The 27,506-nt window shown below is 35.6% G+C and overlaps 1 protein-coding gene across 4 annotated transcripts in view; it reads right to left on the bottom strand.

The window, feature by feature from the left end:
• Positions 1 to 27,506, bottom strand: part of SMARCA2 (SWI/SNF related, matrix associated, actin dependent regulator of chromatin, subfamily a, member 2) — a 119,360-nt gene that overhangs the window by 21,599 nt on the left and 70,255 nt on the right. For all 4 annotated transcript variants that reach the window (XM_032205275.1, XM_032205272.1, XM_032205273.1 and 1 more), the window contains 4 exons: positions 26,795 to 26,958; positions 24,624 to 24,851; positions 16,938 to 17,015; positions 13,143 to 13,361 (listed from right to left, as the gene is read on the bottom strand). In XM_032205275.1, coding sequence (XP_032061166.1) covers positions 13,143 to 13,361; positions 16,938 to 17,015; positions 24,624 to 24,851; positions 26,795 to 26,958 — 689 coding nt within the window. The remainder of the gene's footprint in view (positions 1 to 13,142; positions 13,362 to 16,937; positions 17,016 to 24,623; positions 24,852 to 26,794; positions 26,959 to 27,506) is intronic.

Genomic DNA, 27,506 nt, shown 5'->3' with positions numbered 1-27,506 from the left:
AAACTAGGATTTCTGATTAATGCTTTCTCAGAACATAACTGATGTTGATATTTGTCCCTTTTGCCTCTCAATATTGCCTGGAGTACATGCAAATGCTAATCACTCCTTTCTCGTAACTGAAAGAGCTCTAATCATAAGGCAATTACCTTCATTTTTCCACAGCACCAAACATGGCTAATATTTATGATCATGTGAGCATAACAATCTATATAAAAAGAGTGATTACAGCCCAGACATAATTTCTTTCAATTGTGTACAATGTCTCTTGAAAAACGTTTCGTGAACAAAACCTGGTACACAACACAAAACAACCTGGCATGTTAAAAACACCAGTGGGATTTCAAAATCTGTTTCCTATGCATTCTCCGATGTACAAATCCACAGAACAAACACGAACACAGAATCCTGAGGGACAGCCTGAAACTAGGCCTTAATAATCAAAAGACAATTTACATCATGCTTCCACAGCACTCAGATAACCACTATGAAGGAGGTTTGAGATCTGATGAGTTAGGAAGAAAAAAAGAATGAAAAAAAATCTGCACACAAATTCATTAATATTCATTTGGCTAAAGCAGGAAACCCACTATAAACCACTGCAGCTAACGAAGATAAAGAAAAGGAAATTTCTCTGCATATCTTGGAAGCTAGAAATGCTAATAATAAATACAGCATGCAAGGCTGTCAACAGTTAATGTCATTGCTCTCCTTAAGCACTCAGTTGTACATAGAAATACGGAGAACACCGACTTTTGATGTGTTACACACCTACACATGCCTGTGATGTAGTTCTACTGAATCTTCAAGACGGCAATGAAAAAGGATATTTACCTTACCACTATCAGCAGGCCGGCTATCGGAAATCACAGTTAGTGGGGATAAAATTAACAAGCCAGCAAAGCAGCGAGCTGCTAGTCTCTTCATCAGCTGATCAGGAAAAAAAAGAGAGCTGGGGAAAGGCTATGTTTTCATATACAAGTAATTTTATTTTACTGAAAATTTAATACTGAAAGGATTGTGGATACTCAAATCTGCTGTTTCATTCTACCTACTACAAGGCCCAAAGCCTTCCTCCTTCAGACTGCTTTAATATTGACAACTACTTATCATATTTTTCCCTTATTATTCTAGGCATCTAAATAAGATTTTTAGTTGGGCAGCTACTTACTGTTTCTAACATTTTAATTATAATAACAAAATTAAACAATTTCATGGATGATTTTAAAACTAAAATAGGTTGCATGCATTTTAAAGAGGTATTTATTACAGAAAACATATTCCTATTGCTCCACAGTAAGCAGATTAGGTTTTGGTTACTGAAATAGATAAAGAGCTATTCTGATTGAAAAGAAATTAAAAACAAACAAGTAACCATTTTGTTAGTTTTGGTATCACTTTGTTGTCCTGCAGAAAATGCATATTTACTCGATTATAATACATTTATATTTCTGTTTGCTTGTTAAATTTACTGTCCTGAAAAAGTAACAGTTATGCTATCATCACAGAGTGTACTGACATCTTATTTTAGAATTCTGCATATAGTTTTTGCTTGGAGTACATAATATTTTTAAATAAATTATGATAGAGAAGGTAAAAATATATATTTTTAAACACTTCATTTAGTAATGTACTAAAAACACAAAAACAAACAAACAAGGAAGCTAACATACCCTTGCACTCTTAAAATTAGGGGCTAACGGGTAGTGAATTAATTCCTAGCGTACTAAAGAACTGCTGATGAACACTAAAATCTCTATACTTACTATTACAAGGTAAAAATGCATTAGTTGATTACTATTCTCGCATTTCAAACTTTATGTGCATACGTGTCAACTCAGGTAGTATTTCCTTAATTTAAGGCTTAACCTAAGATCTCTTTTGACAGCACTTCAAAACCAATGTGAGAATACCAGCAGTCCAAAAATGTTGTTAATGTGATACCCAATTAACATTAGTTCCTAAATAGCAAGTTTACATTTTGGATATAAACTGTAGTATATAAAGCCAAATTTACAAGTTACACTACCCCAGAAGATGACTTAAAACTACATCACAGAAATCAAGTATCAGCAGAGGTATTAATGGTCAGCGTATGTCTACACATCTGTATGAACAACAAAATATCTACTTAGCCAATCCAACTAACAGACCTCTTTGATCTAAAAAAGTACTGTTCTAGGGCTGAAGTGCTACACCAAAGAGAATGCCCTTCCAAACTTCTACTTTCATTATAATGCATATGCATCCCAGGTCCGTCAATTCCTGACAGATGATACAAAAATGCAAGATAGCACAGACATCTCCCATGCTCACATGCCTCTGCGTTACAGAGGTGAACAGCTAAGGAGTCAAAGAAAATGGTAAACAAAAACTTAGAGCTTTCCTTCCCCAAGGAAGCAGGACACGAGAGTACAATAATCTGAAACCTTTATTTTTGAAAGAAAACTGTGATAACTTAATTAAATCCAATTTTGCAAAGGATTGGGTGCCTCATGAAAGGCAAAGAAGCTGGAAGCGTTAGGATTCAACGTTAAGTCCAGTACTGACAGTCTTCAGGCTTTTCTGAATCTTGTTGCTGTATCCTAGTCTATGTAGACAAAACAATTTATTTGCTTAGGAGCTAAGACCATGAAAGCTTCTCGGGGCACCAGAATTATAATAAAGAGTATATAGGCCATTAATTACAGAAGCCAAATCCCCTTCATCCAAAACGGGAGACCAGCTAAACGCACACATGCATAAAGTGGATTTTTCAGAATGCAATTTGTTTCTTAGACAGTTTTCCTATTGTGGCTTGCAATTACATTTTCCCCTTTGAAAACAGAAATAACTTAGCTGTTTTGAGGTGGAAGTCTCAAAAAACTGGAAACTGAAACAAAGTAAAGAAAAATCAAAACTGAAACTATTTTGTTCCCCCATTAGAAGAGCAGGTCATTATGGATGCATTCTTAACTATATACAGATTTTTGAAAACATAACACCATGACTGAACACATTTTCAACTGATAATTAGGAACCCAAATAAACACTAAGAGCTACTACTGCTCTGTGTTTTGCTTTGTGACTGTCTTCAGCAAGTCAAGCATCATATAGGCCTTAACATTAGTTTTGAACTCATTTTACAGGAATCAAACAACTCGACTCTGGTCATACAGTGAATCAGTGGTGGTGCTGAGAATAAAATGAGTTTTATATGATGCCTGTTATAACAGCAATGTACATAACAGCATATAGCAGGCATCTAAAGCCTGTCTCTAGTTTTCAGTGGCACACTGCACGACAATTATTTTTCATTTGATCTGAGGTAACTATAGCTATCTGAAAGCTAAAGCATAATGAAGGGCACTGCTATTACTTAAGTTAAAGAAATTGTACACACAAAATAAAAGAGGTGATGTACATCTGGTTGACATCTACTTGACAATACTGAAAATATGATGAAAATGCTGAAAACATAGGTGAACAGAAAAAGGTGTTAGCTTCACAATTCCTGAAGAATAAATACTAACCTAACTATGCAAATTTTTCAAAAGTGTGGAATTTTCTAGAGGCAACAAATAACTTACTTAGCCACTGCACTGACCATGAGGAACTAAACTTAAAGGCTGTTAAGCACTTAAGCAGCAACAGAAAACTTGTCAGTAATACAGCAAAGAAGTGAAAGAACCCATCAAAGGGCTAACAACAAACATCAAAAGCACTAAAACGTCACCAATCTACCTGTACCTACTAATTTATCTTTTCTAATAATCCTCTAAATCCCGCAGTGATATTCCAACAGAAACTCCACTGTTTTCTTCTTCTTCTATGCATATTTGAAAAGCTATTCGCCTATATTGTATGTGTTTACTCAGATCATACCTGACAGTCCATTTACTCAGATCATACCTGACAGTCCATGAAGATATCGATATTCCAACTTGAAATTAATCCTCTCCAAAAGATATATTCAAAATACAGTTCTCTTGCTTCGTTTCTCAACACTGACAGTCCAGATACCTGTTGCTGTTTAAGGCTTCTACACAGTGAAAATACTTGCTGGCTTTCTGTGGGAAGTTCCCCTACTCTGTAACTGAACAGCTCTTATTATGCTACTGCATAGAGGTCAGTCTGTTACTGACAAAGATTACGAAGAAGAAAAATAATAATACTTGGCAACTAGATGAAAGGGCATAAAATTTAAGATCTAATGTGCAAGACTAAATACCTGAAGCAAATACAAGAATTGATAAAGAGTTAATTTATCTGAACATTCCTTCCTTCATGGATAGCACTGTACAACAAATTCACCAAGCTGACTTTGTTGGGTCTAAACTATGACACTATAGATAAAAATATGCTCAAGGCAAAGAATTAGTGAACACTTCTAGTACCTCCCTATTTATTGCTGACTCATTTTGCTCCACAAAAGGAAAGTTCCAAAAACTCTATGCAACCCAACTCAAAAATGTATTTTTTTTTTTGTAAAAATGCAAACTAAATTCAATTATTATGAAAAACACATAGGCTTGTAATGTGTTCTTCTCAAATTTGCTGAATTTCCACAAAATAAGGAACTCTAACCTTTCAGTCAGTGTTCATAATTCAGAGTCTGCACCTTTACATTGCTGAAGATTGCTTCTTTTTGAGAAGTGGGAGAATGTAGTTTGTTTACTGTTTTGCATTTGAAAACTGCTAACAGTTGTTTATTAATTAGCACAGAAATTCCAAGTGTCTATCTTTAATTGGACATTAAGGATAGCAAAAATGCAAATTATAAACAATTTTCCCTTGCATTTTAATGTAAAGATTGATGAAAAAAAATCTTGACAGTATAATGCAAGAACATTTTTTTTCTTTTTAAATAGTCTCATCCAAAGAAACAGATCATGTAATTAAAAAAAGTAACAATCTAAAATTTCACAAGAATAACTTATATCCTCTGATTTTTGTTTCTGGTTTGAGAAAAATACTTCTGATAAACTATTGTAACATTTAATCATCATCTTTAATATGACAATTACTAAGTAAAGCATCACACACAGACAGCACTGATGAACTTGCTCCAAGTCAGAGCAGGCCACATTGGTATGATTCACTGGGGGGAAGGAATTGGGTGATAAAAAGGAACAGTTGTATTAGTTTTATCAGGCTGACTATGAAGATGCTTTTCTTAGCCAAAAAGAACTTTGAGAAAACATGCATTCACTGTATTAAGACAATAAATGCCAAATTATCATTATCTTTATTCTGTGGTCTACATCTATGCAGCCACACTCTTAAAATATCTACAGAACTATCTCTAACGGTCTTCTTCAGGTTTTCAAAAAACCCCTCCCATACATGTGTACTTCATGCCTTATTAAGATTTCATTTGCAGAAACAGCCTCTTAACCTAGGCAAACAGAGGCAGAGCATAAAAAAAAAAAATAAAAAACAAAAAACACCACATGTTCCAAATAAATTCTAAGCCAGAAACAACTGGTATCAACTTCTTACTTTTTATCATGGAATGATAGGGTTTTTTTTGTGTGTGTTTCTGTTGTTTTTTTTTAAAATCTCCTCTCCTTCTCTTTGAAAATCTAAATAACCTGATGGACATCTCTTGTCAATTGGAGTAATAGCCAGGTTTATTACTGTGTTTGGAAACACTCTCATTCAAAACTTGAGGACAATACAAAACAGCATGTGAAAGTTCCTGATGATGATAAACATAATTCTGAAAGGGATGTTATTATAGCTGTTCTAAACTACATGTCATCCTGCACAGTTCAGATTGTTTAGAACCTTATGGGATATTGATATGCAATTAGAAGAAAAAATTACAGACTGAATGTAAAGAACTTAAAGACACTGCAAGACTATAATCTATGAAAATATTGCAAGAAAATTTATGAAGGAAAAAATATTAGTTGTTTACAGACTGACGGTTGTAGAGGAATAAATTTAATGTGACTGAAGCTATCTTTCAAGGACTGATTTAACTGATATGTTAAATATATTTTTAGTTTACAATTGCAACTTTCAATAACTAAGAACAGAAAATAACTGTTCAAGACAGTGAATGTTTTTTGAAAGGTAGCATGATATAATTTTTCTCTATATATATTCCTTAAATTATATGGAGAAAACAATCAATTACAAAAAGTACATACACAACGATAACATTCAGTTGATACGTTGCCTTTTTATGCATCTCAGTTTCCCTTTGTTCATTTATTGTTCTCTAATATTTATAAATAACACTATGGAGTGCTACACTTTTTCTTCCTTACTTGAACAGGAAATGATTCTTTGAAGTTTCCCATGCCAAAAATGAATTGGGAATAAAACACAAGGTGAAGAAAGGTGAAAAAGGGCTCTCTGAGTGCAAATAAGTCTGCCTTGCTATTTGCTTCAGCCTTTCTACTTGTGAATGATCTATTACATACAATTTTCACCAGCTCAGGAAAACAGTTCAAGGAAGATACATGTTTCCTGGCTTCAGATTCAATGGTAATCCATCTTCAAGAAAAACCTAAGAAGACTGACATGCCTCATTTTTACCATTTAACTTGTTCAGTATGACATAGATGCATATGTTTGTTGAACAGATGGGATTCTGGAGCATTTAAGGACTGTTATTTCATTGAGAAAGACTAGAAGAGGAAAGTTTGTTTGTTTGTTTGTTTAATTTTAAATTTTATCAGCATTTTCTCTCCGTCTTACCCAGAATTCTGAACTAGGACAACCTATTTTAGCAGTGTACACAACACTACACTAACAAAAGTATTGTGAGAACATCACTACTCCAGTTACATTTTTCTTCCTTGTCCAAGTCTATGTTTCCTAGAAGAGCCAAAGAAAAGCTGTTACATTACAAACTTACTGGTTTTAGCAGGTGACAGAGAAAGGTGGAGGTGATTACTTTTCTCATTTTACCTTTAATTCATTGTAAACAATAAACATTTAATTTGGTCAACTGTATAACACTTTTGTGTCCTACAACAAGAGATGTTTTATTTTCTTCATCACCTCACACTTCATAAGAAATAAAGTTTTTTAAAAAGAGGTTGCTACAGCTTATGTTGAAATGTGGGTTTTGCTTCTAGATTTATTTCTGTGGTCTAAAATAAATCTACTGGTGGGCCATATCATTTTATTGCCCTTCTGAAAGTATTTTTTCTCCCGTTTTTAATTACTTGCTACAACACTTAATTAGCTTAGACATTATAAACAGAGTATTTTTGGTAATGACTATATTCCTTTCACTGCTGACAGACATTTTTTTTTTCTAAGCAGGAGGAAACAAGCTGCACTTATGTCAAAAAGACATTCAGTAATCAAGAATGGAAGATTCCCAAATACAGGAATTATACTATATGCCAAGGATTTACTCTCTCACATTCAGACAAGACAGTTTGTTTTATGAGGACACCATGAATATAAAACTCCATCAGAAACACATTTCTATGACCTCTAATAAAGTAGGATGGTTTCTCTTTCCAGCCCTCAGACAAGTATTTCCTGCTGCTACTTACTTTGTCTTTCTATACTAATGGGAACTTTTTGTACTATAAAATGTTAATTTAGCTCCCCCCGTCCCCCTACACACACCTTGAATAATAGGGTGTAATTGGATATTTAAAAAAATATAAATTGGATATGGATATTTAAAAATATAAATTCTTCTGTTCTGGAAAAAGGTAGGATATTAGTACTCTGTATGGTTATTTGTCCTGGCAGACAGGCAACATGGCTGTTTTGCTGCTCATAATATTAAAGAGAGACCTTTCATGTTTTTGTTCTTCTTAAAAAAAAAATAATCAAAATTCACTCCTTTGGAATGGGAACTACATGGTTGTTATTATATTTTCAGGGATTAACCTTTCTTCATTCAAAGAGCATTGCCTCCCTTTTCTTCTGAGACCCTACCAGAAAAACATCTGGTATAATGGCAGTGTTTGCACCCTCAACAGATCAGTCCTTTGGAAGGACAGTGCAATCCTAAATCTTTTGTATCTTTTGTGGACCATATTTGCTTGTAATGTACCTTGCTAGTATTAGGCTATGGAAGAGATAACTTTAGTCACCAGAAAGAAGAGATCAGCACCTCCCTCTCTGACAGCTCATGAGAAAGTTATAGACTACAATGAGGTCACCGCCCAGTCTCCTGGTCTCTATGCTGTACCCTAAGCTGCTCCTCATACATCTTGCCTTCATGTCACTTCATCATCTTTGTTGCTCTCCTTTGGACACATTTTAGTATTTTTATATCATTCTTATATTGTGGAGCCCCAAACTGCACATAATACTTAAGGTAAGGCTGCACCAATGCTGAGTATAGCTGCGTATAGTGGGACAATACATTTTTTGACCACCTAGCTATGTTGTGCTAAATGGATCCCAGAATAGGGATATTTTTATCCCAGGATAAAAAGGTTTATCCTTTTTGCTGACAGGGTACGTTGTTGACTCACACTGAACTTACCACCAAACAAACCCACAGCTCCATTCCTACAGGGCTGCACTCCAGCCAGTTGACCCCCAGTCTGTAAGTACACCACAGAATGGCTGATGTTGGAAATGACCTCTGGAGGTCATCTGGTCCAACCCTCTGGCTCAATCACATATCTAGAGAAGGCTGCCCAGGACCATATCCAGATAGCTTTTGAAGATCTCCAAGGAGGAAGACCCCACAACCTCTCTCTGGGCAACCTGTGGCAGTTCTCCATCACCCAGACACAATAAAGAAGTGCTTCCTGACATTCTGATGGAACTTCTTGTGCTCCAGTTTGTGCCCATTGTTTCTTGCTCTGGCACTGGCAACCACTGAAAAGGACCTGACTCCACCTTCTCTGCACCCTTATTTAAGGTTATAAAGGGTTATTTATCCCTTTATCCTTTATTATTCCCTATATATCCTTTCAGTTATTTATACACATTGATAAGATCCCCCCTGACGCTCCTCTTCTCCAGCATTAGGTCCCAACTCTTTCAGCCTCAGCTCACAGGATTACATCCAGGATTACGCTGTTCCAGGTACAGAATCTGGCATTTGTACTTCGTACTGATTCCAAATGTGCATACATAAAAGCAAAACTGTCTTAGAAAACAACAAAACCTAGTTTGTTTTTTTTAGTAATCAAGCTGTTGTAATAAGCTGGGCCAACTTTACTAGCTGTGATGCAGGACCTATCTTTTAAAAAACTGTTAGAGAGAGCATGTAAAGTCAAAAAGTCATTTAAAGTTCCAGTTGATGAAAAAATAATTGAAAATACGTTTTACCCTAGCTAGTAAACATAAAGAAGAAAGCAAATAAAATTATGTCATAATTACATTAAACAGTATTCACTAGATATTCTTCCATTACTGGTTTTCTTTAAGTAAGACTGACTAATTACAGACTAAATGCTTAAATTTCACTTTGATTTTTTAGATCAGCAAAACAAGTAGTTTGCAGTAGTTGGAGATTTGCATTTGTGCAGGAGAAAAACCAGATAGTACTCATTTTGGAATCAAACATGTTTCCCCGGACAATATACAAAGCTATTTAAAATCAACTGCACAAGAAGACAGAACTTTGTTCATGTCACTTAGACAGCAATTAAACTGAATGAGAAGCAGAATCCAGAGATTTAGCTTCAGAGTCAGGGTTTGTAGGATGACAGACAAAGAACATGAGAACTAGATAAACTGTCTTGATCAGGAAAGACTTGTCTTGGTATCTCTGCCTAAGTTGATGGTACTGGAGTGAAGACGAGGACACAGTAAGTATCCGAGATGGGGAAAAAAAAAAAATGTTTAACAGGGAACCGGTCATTTTAACTGCTCCTTGATCAGCAGGTCAAATGCACTCTTTCACAGTGTCTCAAAGAAATGTCCTCTGTTCTCGAAGATCATCCTAAGCAATGCAGACTTTAGAACAACTCTTATAACCCTCTAGGAAATAATCTGCCTAGAGATCCAGCAAAATATTTTGCAGTCCTGATAAAGGTGGTGCAGTGATAGAATCTATGACAGCATGATATACTTCCAGAATATAAATGCTTCCTAAGAGCAGAAGAGGCGAACTCCTCCCTCCTGTTTTTAAGGAATCTGGTTGTCATGCCAACAGCTACAGAGCAGCAGGCTGCAGCGACAGCTAGTGATGATGTTTCTTACAGCTTGCTTGAGAGGTTGTTCAGGGCAGCAGCACAGTCTCACCAGACACTGTGTATGCTCATATTTGTGGCTTATGTAATCGTTTTGTCTCCTGCTTCCCAAATCAGGTACTTCCCAGCAAGGACAGAGCTGACATTTTTGATAGTATGCTTGTGTGCATATTGGCCTTGAGGTGTTATCTTTCCTTTACGGATCTGCTATGAAGCCTACACTTACATAGGTAGGACCCTAACTAGACTCTTCAGTGCTTGGTGTATCAGTAGAGGGATCAGGGTCTAGCTGAGAAGCAGCAGGTACCTGATCTCTACAGTACAGTGTGGCTGCTGATTGATGCAAAACCCCTTAGAAAAGAAGAGATGAAGTCAACCTGCCAATAAAGATAAAACCAGAGAGATAGCTCAAGTGCTGGATATTGATATTAGCAAACTGACTTATTAGTCAGAAATGCAAAGTTTTGTTCTGCAAAGGCCCATTAGAGGAGAGTTATAAAGCTATTAAGAGCAGCTACAGCATGAGAAAAAATAAGGGACAACCCTTGCTGCTAATAAACAAGTCCTGTTTTTCTGTAACACTGCAATAAGGGCAGAATTATCCAGTACCTGCAGAGTGGCATGATACATAGGTAAAAGGGTGTGTTATGAATTAAAGTACTATTCTTTATTTTGAATTTATTAGCTCTTCTTTTATTTTTTCTTCTTCGAGTTTTACTGATATAAGTAGTTCACTGCATTTCTCGGGGAATGACTAATTCAAATTGTCCATACAACATGCATAATTCTCTTTTTACTCAAAAATTACAGGGGCAAAGGCACAATGTACAAATTAACAGATTTGTAAATTAGCTTATTAACCATCTATGGTAGTTTTACTTACTCAAAGACTTGCTTGAAAATGTTTTACAAGATTACTCTTTTCCCACAGCTCTCCTGTGCTGTTACTTCAGAAAAAGTAAAAAAATAAATCATTTCTTTAAGAAGTGTTGGTGGTGGGAAGACAATGTTTGTTAACAAAGAACTGTTTTACACGCACACACATGAAAGCCAGATGCAAAAACTCAGGAAAATTGATTTAAGATTTTCAGTATCCACACAACGGGGGATTTTTTATTCTGAACCTTCATAAGATTGTTAACACTAAAAATCTGGTTCATTTGAATAAAAAGTTCGAAAAATATTAGTAGTTCCTACAACTGCATTTGTTTCAATACTCTCAAATGTAGAGATGTTACCTGAAAAGGAGTTAAGTTAAAACACATACGCAACAGTCACAGTAGTGTCCACAATGCAAAATGCATCTGACTTAGCTTTTACTTAGCTAATTTGAAAGCAGATTTAACAACTCAGTGGAGAAGGAAGGATTTTTTTTTTTTTAAACAGAGTTACACGCCATGTTGAAAAACTGATAGTCTGTATACCACCTTGACTTTAGCATGACCTCAGTTATCAGAACAAGTACTAAATCAGTTTAAAATCCAACAAGAAAATTTTTAAAAAATATTAAGAAAATCTAACAGTTAAATATATTTCTCTGTAGAGTTTTAAATTAACTGTTAGAGAAGGCTTTGGAGAACCGACCGATGAACTTCTATTATAAATGACATAGAATAGGCTGAATCTGCCCTGAGTACAAGGGTGGATTAGATGACTTGTAGAGGGCTGATGTTTTTCAACAGTACAGAAATGAAGGTGAACTTTAGAAGCAAACCAACGTGTACAGCAGAGAAGTCCAAGCTAAATTCTATGAGTATTCTATAAATACTATAGAATACAGAGTATTCTATAAATACTCTGTGCCACAGCCAGAGTATTCTGTCACTGAAAATAACCAGTTAAAATGACATACAGTGTATATATATATATTTATATATATTTATATACATACACACACACACGTATGTACTATACTGTGAACACTTCCACTGTAGGAAAGGGTAAATATTGAAGAATCCAGAGGGGAGTTCATGTTTCTAGGTCTTGCTTCACGAATGCCTACTTGAAAACTCATCTAGTTTCATCATTTTGCTGCTGACGTGTAATTCAAAACTTTGTTCACGTAAACTTCACACCCAGCAGCTGAATCTGGATCAGCTCTTAGCACAGCATCTCACAATGCACTCTCACAATCACTTTTGTAACTAAAGTATGCTAGATTTCTACCCATCTTTATACACAAAAACTATATTCATGTTGGTACCAAGGGTAATTATTTTACAATAAAATATACTATACCAAAACATGTAGATGAGCTTTGCACATACAGTAACTTTACTAATACATTTTAGAAATAATAGCATTACCAAATTTGCTGGTTTTGAAAATATTTCCTTCAACTCCTTACTACCACTCTGAAAAGGCATGTGTATTGGAATTCAATAGACATGTATTTTGCAGAAAAATGCAAGAATAATCAAGTGCAAAAAAAAAAAAAATCATGGAATCTTTACTTTTAGGTCTTAAATTCAAGTAACGTATCATTTATCATGATTTTTGACCTTAGTGGAGCCAAAAAATGCTCAGGACTTGGAAATGAAAGACCAAGAGAGAAAGAACACTTCTGTGAGAGCTTTCAAATTCTTAGCAAGATTAAGATTCAGATACTAAAAAAAGTTTTTTTAAAAAATATAGCTTCTACAGCACAGGAAATTTCAATATACACTGATCACCACTCTTCTCCACTGCAAAAGAATGTATATTAAAGACAACATTTACTGAAGTACCTAAAGACAGAAAAAATGTAAGATTCATGGCAACAGAATAGTTGCAGTAGAAAGTTATCACTGTTCTGATTCAATGTTTAGTAACATTGACTTAATTTTCATCAAAACAGCTTAGAAGTTATTAATGCCTTGAACATAGTTGCAAATGCTGAATAACAGTCATATGTGGGTCTTAACTATTACATTGTGCTTTCGCTTGTGCAACTGTGCAATCTTCAATAAAAACATAAGAAAATGAATAAACTTCAACTGCAAAAGACAACAATAAATAAATAAATAAAATAAAACGAAGGGTTTACCCTACCCGCAGCCACTGTTTCTCTGTGAGAGCATCACTATAGTCCACATCCCTGCGTTGACGGGATCCTCTTCCAAATATTTTTTCTTCCTCTTCTTCACACGTGAGCCTTTCAACTTCAGCATCATCCTTAATAATCCAGGATGGCAATTCATCCTCCTCCATCAAGCGAGGCTTGCGCTTGGGGTTTCTGGCATCCTCTCTACGACGATCCATGTCCATACGCTGTAATGGCAGTTGGGAAAGGATACAACAGTTATAAGGGCAACTATTAAATGAACCAATGGATTTCCCAGCTATCTAAAAATAGCTGGAACTTTAAACCAAATCCCTCACAGGTATTTCCCTTCCATCAGCCCAATACTTCTAAAATGCAACTATACAAAGAAGTAGCTACACTTGACAGTTGATTTTCAGTCAAGTTCACTACTCCATAGCTAGCTTAATCTGAAGTAAGTGCAGAGCAAAACAAAGTAGATTACAAGAACACAAAGAAGCTGTTAGTTAAAAAAAAAACTCTTGTTTTCCACACAAGTTTTGTGGTTTCTTTGTATTCATAAACGTGATCTGTGAATACTATTCATTCTTTTTAACATCCCCATAAGGTGTTTTTATTACTTAACTAAGAAGGTAACTGACAACACACTAGTTTGGTGAATCTGAATATCAGAGGACATAAATTTAAAAGGTTTTATTAGAAAAAATGAATTGAGAAAGAATTAAGAAACTCAGAGAAAAGACTGCCTACTCAGTGCCAGAAAGCCAACTAACTTAAACACAGAATTTTCACTTCTGCTGTATTAAGCAAAAAATCAAATCATGTACAAAAATATTATGTAAGATTGAAGTATTAAGAATATTACAAGTATAATGTTGTGCTTAGACTTTAAGCTGAAAATGAAATCGCAAATTCATTTCAAGTATGGTGAGCAATTACCTCATAAAATAGATATGGATACTCAGAATCCATTCCAATGAACTACTGTGGACTCAGTGAGGTGGTTTATAGTACTCCCAGGAAAGCATTCATCTCTATCTACAGACTATATACTCCTGTGAATCTCATTTAGATTACTTAAACAGTCCAAATCAGATAATAGGTATATCCTTTTCAAATACTCCTTTTGAAGAGTCATACAGGATTCATTAAAATAAAACCCCAAGGTACTCAATTTAAAAACACCAATTCATACAGAAAACTACTGCTGTATTGCTGTTTTGAATTCTAGGAGTTAAATTCTATCAGCACAACTATTGTACCCATTGCACCCATTTTTCTGAGAGGCCTATAATTTCACTTTATTGAAAGTTTTTACATAAAGAATCTTTAGACAAAAGATAACTTAAAGTTTTTGTTCCCATTTATGAATTTTGCCAGGAATAGTAACCCTTGCTGAAGCATACTATTAAGAAAAGACAAGAGTTGTACAGGTCACATTGAAACACTGACTTCTGTCTCTGAATTTTGCCTACACTTTTTACTACGTGATGAAAAAGTAGAAATGTCGTAATTTGCATTGAATGCAAAAAAGTAGAACAACCGTGAGGTCTGATGCTATCTAGAGTTTTTACCTATGCATATGGAGCCACCAAAAGGTATGGGAAAAAAAATCAACTTGTACACATCCTTTTTCTGTGTACATAGCTAAAAATACATGGTGAGCTCTACAAGTACTTCTAAGGATCTATGTCAAAGAATACTTTTAACCTAAAAAGTGACAACATAAAAAAGGTTTCTCAGCTTCTTGAGAAATCAACCTGCTCTCTCACCTATTGTTTTGGAACTGGTTACTTCAGATAAACATATTTAATTTATATAAGGAAAACACATGCTTTTGCACCTCTAAGCCTAGTTCAATAAACAAACCAAAACTTTTTTCCTGGATACCCCAGCTGGCTGAATTCTGATTACATCTGCACAACATCAACAGAGGGAATGAGGCTGCCTGGGTAACACTGAGATAAGGAAAATACAAACCTATCTTTATACTCTATGTACGACCTAAAATATTGATAAAAAGAACACGAACAACCTTGGCTGCCAAACTTGTTTTTCAGACTTTCCTTTTATAATTGAACAGACTTTTTCTAATAAATTGAAAACAAATTTTTTATTAACAATTAATATATTTCTTAGCCATTAACATTTAACTTTTGTTTCTATCTTCAATATTTTCAAATCCCTGACTTTCAAAGCACATTAACTTTGCATCTTCAAATTTTTATTATCTACTACCAGTTCTTTACTCTCCTTTAAAACCTTTCCTATAGATTAATATGATAAACATAATTTAAGCACATGCAGTGATAAAACTGTCTTCAGTCTAGGTCCCTCAACTGTTTGCCTGAATGGCTGTAAATAACCTCTGAATGAAATCCAAAAGGATAGAGTCACAGAAATTTCTGGAAAACAGCCATAAATTAATCAGCTACTTCTCTTCAAGGATTAGTTCTTTCCTTCTGGATCTGAAGAGAAAGCACTAAGAAAGCATTTCCAGCAGTAGATCTGTTTTCACACAACTCAGGCTACCTCTTTTTTGCCTGGATTTCTGATACACTGATACAACAGGCTTACATTGATCGTTATGCACCATGTACATTCAGCTAGTGAGGACAGCTACAGTAGAAGCAAAAGTCCTATGGTACATGTACAAACAAGCTGTGATGGAGAACATAAAGGAGATCAGCCAGATTAGTCTTTTTGAGTTTTGTCATGTAAAAAGACAAGTGTCTTTAAGCACTCCTTTTCCATGCAGCTTATCTTCAGGGATTTCAGTTCTTCTAAGATAACATTAAATACTGTGATGATAAAATGCATGCACAGCCATGTGGGAGAATATGGCCTTTATCAATTGTGCCCTTGAAGAACAGTTACTTATATAAGAATGGCCCCTGAACACTTACGTTACAGCCATGTTTTACAGATGAATACTTGAGCAGTCACCAAGAAATTAAAAAGTTGTGGTCCTATTAATGGTGTTTCAGTAGATACTACCTCCTGATACACTTTCATTCACACACGTCTGTGTTGTTCAATCTTGCAGAAAAAGAAGCTTACGTAGAATGAGAGGGGATGGTACTTTCTCCTCTACTTAAATATTTTAAGTATTTTTTCTGCTGCTGTGCCAGTGACTCTTGAAGTCACCAATTCACCAGCAAGCAACACATTAAACAGATGCTAAAATGTGAAGGCCATTTCTACTCTGACATTTTAACAATTACTCCATTAATGTTCTAATAGCACTAACAAGTAGGGAAGTGCTAACATAAAATGAGTTCCCCACATTTGAATCACTGTCACTAGCTCTACTTCGGTAATTTTTCAACAGTTCTATTGCAGAAGAGATGAAGCTAACGGCCCTTGACAAAACCACAGCAAACCCCAGCTAACTCACAGAGACCAGCACTATCAGTCTACGAATTTACTATCTTGCTCAGTTCCTGTAGCTGTCTTTGCCAATATCATAGCACAAAAGAGAGAAGAAATGTCTAAAAAATAAAAGCATGTTGTAGAACTACTAAGCCAAACAGTGACTTTCAATTTTAAACTGTCTTATGTCATGCCAAAATCTTCCTCCAGCAGACTGGCATTGTTCCACTACTGTCTGCAAGGATCTCTGAAGTCTGTCTTGTGAGGAAATCTGCATTTAAGTAGATTGTTCTTCTTTCCTCAGATAAACAATGCAAGTAAATAAAACTATTCCTCTAACAAGGTTTTCCAACCCTGAAATGATAAAAAGGTTAAAACCTTTGCTAAAAATGCTAGAAAAGATATTCTACTTATGATCGTATCATCCTTACCATGAAGAGATCGAATTCCTCCTCACGTCGAGCAATCATCTGATTCAGAGTCTCATCGTCAGGAACCTCATCTTCCTCCTGGTCACACAGATGGATAAAGGCATTAGGAAAGAAGCTTTCATGTTCAACATGAAGCAACAGTCTGCATCATGTCAGCATCATACTGAGCCTCCCTCCTTCTGTCAGGAGGCATATGAAACACTAAGAACAAAACTAAAACTTTTAACACATTCAGCAATTCAAAAGTAATGCAAAATAGACATCATAAGAGACAATTGGGACTTATTACTACTTTCATAAATTGAGAATGAGGAAATGAGCAAACATGTAACCAGGAAATTTTGGTTTGTGGTTTTCCTGGGTCAGAAGCACAGCTAGTGCTTCAGTTAAAATATATGCACTTCTGTTCTGCTGTTCTACAGTACTGCCTCAGAAGTACCGTTCTGTACAATGAGGTCTTTGCTGTCAAAGCAAGGAGACTGAAAACGGTCCTAAATTTAAAAAAAACAAAACAAAAACAAACAAACAAACAAACAAAAACACCCTGTCACTGGATTGGGGGAAAAAAAAGATTGCTGAATCCCTCTGTCTCTTGATCATCAGCTGCTTACGAAGTGAGATGCTAACCTCTGTCTTCAGACAAAAATAATTATTTCATAAAAGTAGAAACATTCCTTGGAAAAACAAATCAAAAGTCTAGAATTCAACTAAGTTAAACAGCTATTACAACCAGGCTCCACAATGTTAATTTTCCCTCTTGAAATTATTTTGCAAGCACATTTCAAACTTGACAACAGGTTAATACAAGCTACAGACTAGTTCCGTCATAGGGCTTATTGACCCTATGTTATAGTATGCTGCAGACACACCATTTTTAATGAAAATTTATGTTCATTATTTAGTGAAATGGGAGTATAGAATGCTGCAAATAAAGCCTAACATTGTGTAGCATTCTTTCTTTCCCCAAAATAAACAACAGAAAGCCTGTGTCTATGCCCACACCTCCAATTTTCCCACCAGTGGTAAGACATCTTCACCTCAGAAAAGAGTACAATTTTTATTAATGCAATTCCTACCACTTTTGTAACTTAACGTGCATATAATTTAATCATGAAATAAGAAACTAGAAAAACAAGACAGTTCTTCTTACTAGTCAAATGCTCCTTCACAGAAAAAAAAAGTCTACATATCTCTTCTGCATCTTTTATGATCAGTGAAGAAAGTTACCCCCATGAAAGTTTCACATGCTTCCTTTCACCTTAAATGGAGTAACTTGTGACTTTTTTTTTTAAAAAAAAAAAAAAAAAGGCACACAAAAGGGATCTCATTGCAGAAACTGTAATAGCACCAACTGCATCATGTGTTGTTAGTCCAAATAATCATGTTGCCAACTAGGTAGGTATCACAGAATGGTCTGGGTTGGAAGGAACCTTAAAGATCACTCAGTTCCAAACCCATGCCATGGGCAGGGACACCTCCCACCAGACCAGGTTGCTCAAACCCCATCCAGCCTGGCCTTGCCCTACGGGATTGGGCATCCACAACTTCTCTGGGCAAACTGTTCCACCGCCTGACCACCCTCAAGGTGAAGAATTTCTTCGTAACATACAATCTAAATCTACCCTCTCTTAGTTTAAAGCCACTACTCCTCATCTTGTCACTACGCTTCTTGACAAAGAGTCCCTCCCCAGCTTTCCTGTAGGTCTCCTTTGATAATGGAAGGCTGCTATAAGGTCTCTCTGGAGCCTTCTTTCCTCTGTGCTAAATAACCCCAACTTGCTAAGCCTGGCTTCATAGGAGAGTTGTTCTGGTCCTGTGATTGTGATCCACTCTAGCAGGTCTATGTCCTTCTTGTGCTGCAGGTCCCACAGCAGAACATGGTACTCCAAGGAAGAGTCTCATGACAGCAGAGATGATGGGGAGAATCATCTCCCTCAACCCGCCAGTTATGCTTATTTTGGTTATGGTTGGCTTTCTGGGCTACGAAATGGTGGATTGGTGGACGAAAAGCCTAACGTGAGCCAGCACATCCTTTCCTGCAGAGCTGCTCTCCATCTTCTCATTCTCCAGCCTGTTTCATGCTTGGGATTGCCCCAACCCAGGTGCAGGACCTTGCATCAGCCTTATTGACTGCACATTTTTCACACAGGCCCACCTCTCATGGCTGTCCAGATCCCTCTGGTTGGCATCCCTTCCCTCCAGCAAGTTGACCACACCACAGAGCTTGGTGTGCAAAACTGCTAAGGGTGCACTTGTCCATGTCACCAATGATGTTTGACAGGGCCAGTCTCAGTATTCCTGAGGAAAACCACGCATCACTGTTTTCCACCTAGATAACAAGTCCTTGACTGAAACTCTTTGAGTGCGACCATCCAGATAATTCCTTATCCACCAAGTGGTCCATCCATCAAATCCATGTCTCTCCAACTTGAAGACAAGGATACCATAAAAGCATGAAATATTTTGCATAAGACAGGTAGTTAATGCTAGTTAATTTATCCACTGATGCTGTAACCCCACTGTAGAAGGCCACCAAACTTGTTAGGCATGATTTGCCTTTGTGAAGCCATATTGGCGGTCACCAGTTTCCAGGAAGATCTACTCCATGATCTTGCTGGGTCCAGAGGTGAGACTGAGTGGCCTGTAGTTCTCCATTTTTTTTTTCCCTTTTTAAAAACTGGACTTACATTTCACCTTTTCCAGTCACTGAGATCTTTGCCAGACCGCCAAGACTTCTCAAATATTTTAATGGATACTGGATTAGCAAATATTTTGATGGATAACATCTTAGCAAATTCATCTGTCAATTCCCTCAGGACCCTTTGATACATCTCATCAGGCCTCATGGACTTGTGCACCTCTAGGTTCCTTAAATGATCTCACACCTGATCCTCTCCTACAGTGAGCGGTTCTTCATTCTCCCAGGCATTGCCTTTATCTTCTGTGATACAGGAAGCATGGCTAGAACACTTGCCAGTGAAGACCGAAGCAAAGAAATTCGAAGAATACCTCAGGATCTTGAACTCTACTATTTCATGGTCACTTCAGCCAAGGCTGCCCTTGAGCTTCACAATCCCTGTAAGCCCCTCCTTATTGCTGAGAATGAAGTGCAGCTTAACTCCTCTTCTTTTTGTTTCCTCTATCACTTGGAGAAGGAAGTTATCATCAATGCACTCCAGGAACATCCTGGATTGCTTATGCTCTGCTGTGTTGTCCCTCCAGCAGATATTGCAGTGGTTCAAGGTCCCCATGAGGACCAGGGCTTGTGAACGTGAGACTTCTCCAGTCTTTGAAGAGCCATTATCAGCTCAGTCTTCACGATCAGGTGGCCTGTAGCAGACCCCCATATTATAATGTCACCCGTCCCTGCCCTCAATTTAATCTTAACCCATAAACTCTCATCCAGCTCCTCATCCATCCCCAGGCAGAGCTCCAGGCACTCCTGTTGGTCAATACCATATAGAGACACCACTTCCTCAAATCCCCTGCCTGTCCTTTCCTGAAGAGCCTGTATCCTTCCATTACTAAATGAATTACATTACCAAATGGATTTTATGAACACCATTGCCAACAAAAAAAATTCTCCATGAATTTTTCCTTCTAATCATGTCACGCATTCATATTATTCAAATGTATCTTTCTAAATACACAGAAATGATCTCTTTTTTATATCTAGTTATGCTAAAAGTGGAAAAAAGAGTAAACAGGAGAGCAAAGAAAAAAGAAGAGTTAGGGGAATTTGATGCTGCATTTAGAAGAACTAAAAAGCAAGTACAAGCAGAACATGGTGCTCTTCATACCTGAGTGAAAAGCTTTGGTATGTAAGTTTACAGCTCACTTAGTTACTATGTAACTAGCCAGTCACTAAGCAATCTCTTTATTAGATGTACTGGTCCATATTTGCAGGTCAAAGTTCTTTTGATATTAATAATTTTTGACTGGTAAGATTTACTTTTTCTTGTCAATCTCACTCATTTGACACTCAAAATTTATCTCAAATGCTGTTGCAGTGAAGAAGCAATGATTGATCAATGCAGGGTGGTGCACATTCAATCCCTCTTACTCCCTCAAATGTTTCAGTGTTTGGGCAAAGTTTTGCATAGTCTCTGCTCATAGAGAAATTTTACTTTGCCAAAGCTTTAAAGACCTATTCTACTATTCTGAGGATATTGTTTTGTTTCTGTTTTTGTTTTTTTCATTGTGCCTTTTTTTTTTTTTTTTTTTTTAATTAATAACATGTAAGACAGAGTTGCTACTACAACTTAACCTTCAGAGATTTTTTTGATGTTTCAAACATAAAACATCTGGAAGAAAGCTGTTCCTTTTTTAAAACTCACACATGTATTTTGTAAGTGTATATATACCTCAGAATATATACAGAATGTGTGTCTGTGTACGACAGGAAACAGATAGAAGAGGTGTATGGAAATACAGGAAATTTCAAAAGTTAAATAAAAGCATCCTGTGCCTAAGAAAATGGCATAATCTATAACAAATCACCAAAGTCCTTCAAAAGAGTGTAAGAAACAGCTTGAAGTCTTTGTCATCTGGACTAGTGCAGCTCTATGCATGTGTGTATATACGCATTTACTGAATTTTAATTACTTGATGATGTCTGAAGTCTTTTCTACAGTTTAATTTTATTGTATTTTTCTCTACAGTCAGAACTGTATAGAAATAGAAAACGGAACAGTTATGAAGGCAGATCAGGATTTTGAAAGGATGATGAAAATAATTACAAACTAAAAAAGCCTTTCAATAGGCTTTTCATTAAGTTCATGAAGCCACAAAACTAGTATTAAGTGCCTGATACTGCATTACTCGTCTAATCTACAGTGTGTCCCATGCATGTGAAAATACTATCGTAATAATGGTGAGGAAATGAATTGTTTTAACCATCCCATTACTTATTACTTTCACCTATGAAAGTATCAGAACTGTTCCAATAGAACATTTTCATAGACAACATCTTCATTATGGCTACAGTCCATATGGAATCTTTTCAAAGGCTTGTATGAAGAGAAAAAAGCAAAACCCTGAGCTGTAACATTTTCTAATGACAATGTAATTGTTTCAAAACTATTGCCAAATACTTCTAAGCAGCCTGGACAGTGAAATTCTATACATTTTCAGCAACAGAAAACATACTTAAAAGAAAATAGATTAATGAAAAATAGTATATAAAAACATGTTTAGAACCTGTGTTCTTAGAGTATATGGATGACAGACGAGCTCAAATTATTCTCCATGGTATTTTAAGCAATTGTATGTTAGAACAGTTAATCTCTAATTGCCTAGGCAGTAATTCTTTTCAAACAAAATTGATGTTTTTCAAACCTATCTTGCTACACAATTTGTTTAACAGCCCAACATGAAGCATAACAATGTTAAGCTAGAGTCAGAAGTATTTGGTTATATTACTAATCTATATGCCTGATTTTATGTATATGGGTAATGGATCTTTTAAACTGTTATTACAAAATAATTGCAATAATTGTCATATATATAAAGAAGAAAAAAGAGAACATATTAAAGTTTGAAAGAAACAGTTTAGGCAAGTAATTAGAATCAGCTAATTAATATGATCAAGACCATGGAATTGTTTTCTAGATTTTTAGACAACGAAAAAGAGCACTCCATGTACAGTTTAATTTCTTGTAAATCAGTATATTTTAATAAAATTATCAGATGAACGGTTAGAAGATCAGTCCTCTAGGATTTTATGTAAACCTGTTTTTGTAAATGAGCATACCTAGCTCATTTCAAATACTTAAGCGTAAATCAGTAAAGCATACAAAGCAGTCTCAAAAATGGTTGTCTGTCACTCTGCATTTGGAATTCAGTTTGGTGGGTTCCAACATCCTCGTCTACTGCTAAATCTGATTTTCAGAAGAAACACGTTATCAACTAAAATTTTATTATTTATTTTATTGGAATTGAGCAACTCCAAAGCAATTTATATATAGCCTGGTAATGTCTCTTCCTTCGTTAAAGTGGAGATGTGGTCATCACAAGAAACTGTAGTATGTGGGACACACAACACAAACAAAAAGTGTGTTTCTAGGTAAGTTACGCCTCAGCCCTTTTCAGAATTGATTCAGTTTTGCAAATATATTCCCTTACAGATGTTTCCTAAGCACCAGACAGGGAAAAATAGATTTTTTAAAATTTCCCATTACTAAGTATGACTATGCTTAACAAGCACAAGGAGAGAAACTGTCCAAATATACTTTGAGCAATTAAATGTTACTGAAGTTATTTTAAAAATAAAAATAAATATAATTTTAGGAGTCAAACTATAGCACCAGTTTGTGCTTTAAAGACTGATACCAGGTTATAGTAAGCAAACATTGTTTAAATCTGTGCATGTCCTCCCAAATATATTTGAAAAATGCACAAAAAGTAAACAGCTTTAGAGTCATCCATCAAATAAGGCGTGCCCAGTAGGCCTGAACTACAGTCCTGAGCTTCTGAAACATTTTAAAAATAAGTATTTTCTATGGAATTTTCTATATGAAAATACAACAGTAAGATCTAAATTTTGAAAACAAATCTACAGGATTGCCAAAAGATTTCTACCGGTTTCAAAATTTATACATTCATACAGATAGTGATGGCTATATGTATGAGAAGTAAGGTTTCATTTAGTCAGAAACAGTACACATACATCATACCATTTCTGCATTCACACATAAATAGTCATTACTTACGAAACAGACAAGCCTTATGAAAAATACCAGAACAGGTACAAAATAGCAAACACTTTCCTTATTGATGTACTAGGTTTTTTTTTGTTTTTTTTTTTTTTTATAATCTGTGCACAACATAAAAAGGAGTTTACACAAAAGGTTTAATTATTGAAGAAGTAAACCCTTTGGTCTTTGAAAATTGACATCATAAAATGAAAGATGACTGTGAAACAGACTATAGAATCTTGTTTTCTTTCCCTGTGTACCATGTTCAGATGGTATGAGCCATACTGAGAGGCAAAATTAAGGCAAGGAATCTCTGCAGTCTTTAGCCAACAGAGGTTGCTTTTTTTTTTTTTTTTTTTTTTGAGGCAGGAAAAATCATTGCAGCATGGGACATTTTGCGTGTGTGTCTTCAGGATAACTTAATACATCTATACTGTCCATCCCAAATGCAGTGCTGATGCAAATTATGAACACTGTTCACAGCAAGAGAAAAATCTGCAGTGACAGGCAAAAGAAGGGGCTTACCATTCCACAATCCCAATTCCAAAGAAGAACACAATGGGATAAATGATTAGTGTTTCTACAATCTCAGTTCCCACTATTATAAAGAAGAATTTAATAGCTGTTTTGAGACAACTAATTGTTTCCTGAAGAGAAAGTCATAACTAGAATTCCAGTTTGGATATAGCACCAGAAAGAAACAGCTATGTTGCTGGCTTCCTCTAAGCTCAAAGCACATCTTAAATCTCACCCAGGACCCAAAATAGAAAAGCAGAGGCAAGCAGGCTCTTACATGATTGAAACTAGGTAGTCCTAGTTATTCAGTATGTCTGAAAATTCCACTACACAGTCTAGCATTATTTCTTTGACTGGATGATAAGAGTATGTTGACAGTTCTAATTTTGAAGGCGATAAAAATCTTTGAAATTGATGAAAAGAGTAATCTTCCCCTGAAACATCCTCTTACCAATTATTTCTAACTACTTTTTACCTCATTTTCTTCTTCATGCTCCAGTATAGCCTGTAGAAAAGCCCTCCTTTCGTGGCTTGAAGATTTCTGATCAAACATTCCAGCCTGAATAACTTTTTGATCCACGTTCAACTTATACTTTGCAGCAGCAAGTATCTTCTCTTCCACACTGTTCACAGTGCACAGTCGCAGGACTCGAACTTCATTCTGCTGACCAATTCGATGAGCTCTATCTTGGGCCTGCAAGTCCTATTAGGCAAAGAACACAGAGAATGATTTATATAATTGTGCTACTCAAATCACTCTCTGCTTAAAGGACATTATAATGCTGAGTTATCCTTTGACATAAAGGAAGTACTCAAACCACAATCCACCATAATTCACATAGTTCACTCCTGATTGTTCTGTTTCCCAACACTACTTCAGACCCAGACAGGGAGAAAAAAAAAGTGGAAAAAAAAAATGCACTTTCTCCACACACTGCACATACAGTAAGCCAAACACTTCCTGAAAGCATGTGCAGTGACTGAGATGGGCTTACGTATCTATTTTTTCTCTTCTACTCAAAGATTGTGACCTTCCAAGCCAGAATGAACTCTGAAGTAAAACATTTTTTGATTCCAGGAAAAGAAAACAAGTATGTTTGTATAAAATTCATATATAAATTTATCTAACAAAAGGCAGTTAGTAATTCATAAAGATGTTAACTAAAAACTATCTGTGATATAGGCTTTTATATTGACCTTAGAATATTTGTGTTAAAACAGCCTAAAAACAATGTTAAATTATTTTTAGAACACCATGAATCCACTAGTTTTTGTTCAGGTGATTGCACTCAGAGATGGCAGAAGTAAAAAGCGCACTGTAAATGTTTGGTGAAGAGCTACTTTTACTATTTCAAAATTGTTTTTCTTTTCTTCTTAATTTTCTTTGGAGAAAAAAAGAAATCCAAGAGCTCCTACTCTCAATGTGTTTCTTTCAGCAACCAGATAATGAAGGTACGGTACCTAAGTTCAAAATGCTCCTACAGTTTTGTCCTACCTCATAAAACAGAAATTCTTTGAAGTAGAAAAAAAGAAGAAACCAGACAATGAGTTTGCCATTTCACTCCAACACCTTGCTCTTACTACTCTTGTTAGCTCTGTTCTCTTGCAATACCCTTAACAACCCACAAAATGTGGCTGCTGGAATTTAAAAGGTACACTTGAAGTTTTTATAACAGTCAAGATGAACCTATAATATTAATTTACGTAAATTAATTTTCAGGAGCATAGGTAAAGTGAGTAAATAGAAGGTTTTACTTCTGGAAATATGTTGTTTAAGTGCTTAAAAAAATAAGCAAACAAGTATTCTCTTTTAGCATACTGCTTATCAAAATCAACAATTTACTCCCAACCACAAGAGAAGTGAAACTGCATATATTTTATAGTTAAGCAGTCTGTTCACTAGATTCTACAAAGAACATTCTGTAATTTTTGCTGCAAGGACGTATTGTTATGTAACTGTTGAAATATACAGGACACTGCATTAAAAAAGTTTTTAGAAGTGACCTAGAGATAACCAAAAATGCAAAGAATGAAGTGCCTTCTGAGGTACTTTTGAAGCCTTTAAATGTAATTGCTCCAAATTTCTCAAACCCTGTTTAAAAAAAAAATAAAACGGCACTAAGCAACAAAGACCATCTTCTTTTCTTTTTTCCCTTTTTTTTTTTTTTTTTTTTTTAAAAAAAAAACTATGCTGAAGTAGTTTGATACCCTCGTTGTCTGGTGATCTGTACTCACATCTCCCTCCCTACTGGTGTATTCATGTGGCCATTAACTAACTTCTTGAGACAGGTAGCACTCTGTACAACCTTTACTAAAATACTGCAACCTACTGAAGAATCAAAACTGGGAGATACTTGTTAATTCCCTAAGGGTTAAAGAATAAGTACAGCTACACTACTGGTACAGAACCCTAACTGAGGATTCCCCCAGACTCAGATAAAATATATACATTGACACAGAATTACTTCAAACAAAAGTATTTCTTGGTTGTAGGAGTTTGTCTTACTAATTCATCACAATGTAGCACTTTGTGATGTACCTTGATCTATTCTGTTTGCCTCAGAGTATATATATGCAAGCTAAAGAAGCAACCCAAAAAGCATTAATTCTTTGCAAATTGCTTGAAGACAAGTAAATAAAAATAACCTGATGAGGATTCCAGTCACTATCGAAGATTATAACAGTATCAGCAGCCTGGAGATTCAAGCCTAGCCCTCCAGCCCTTGTACTCAGCAAGAAGATGAAATATTGTGACCCAGGCTCATTAAATTTCTTCAAGAGAGCAGCTCGATCCTCTGATTTTGTTGTGCCTGAAAAGAAGTAAAAACACTCTATAGCAACAACATGAACTAAAATAATCTCAACACAATGTCAGATCCTGAGGGTACACGTTGAAGTGAAATTTTAGCTCACTTGCTCTTTGACATCTCGGCTTATTTCCTATAATACAGAACAAAACACTGTCCGTGGATGTTTTGGTCAATTGACTACCTATTACACCTGAGAGAGGGACTGCTAAATATTTAAGCATTTTTTGTTTGGTTGGTTGGTTTTCTGACATTTCAAAAGTGGATTTTAAAATGTCAGTGAACATTGTTACACCTTTTTATGATTCATATAAATTACAATTAAAGATATTATACACAACCACAATAGAGCTGCAGTTTTGATTAATATGTTCTGGCCACAACAGCATCTAAGTATTTTTAAAAGTTGTTTATACAGAGACTTATGAAAATATCTCTGTTTGCCTTAAGAGTCATCACTAATATGAAACGATTGAAAATTCTTAATATGTCGTATCTTGAGCATAATGGTTTACCATGGGTGAGGGAGAGACAGAAAGGAATTCAATCAT

This window comes from Aythya fuligula, chromosome Z (assembly GCF_009819795.1).
Source record: "Aythya fuligula isolate bAytFul2 chromosome Z, bAytFul2.pri, whole genome shotgun sequence".
Taxonomy (NCBI): Eukaryota; Metazoa; Chordata; class Aves; order Anseriformes; family Anatidae; genus Aythya; species Aythya fuligula.
Note: the sequence above shows the minus strand (reverse complement) of the source record. Positions and strands in the feature narration are given on the sequence as shown.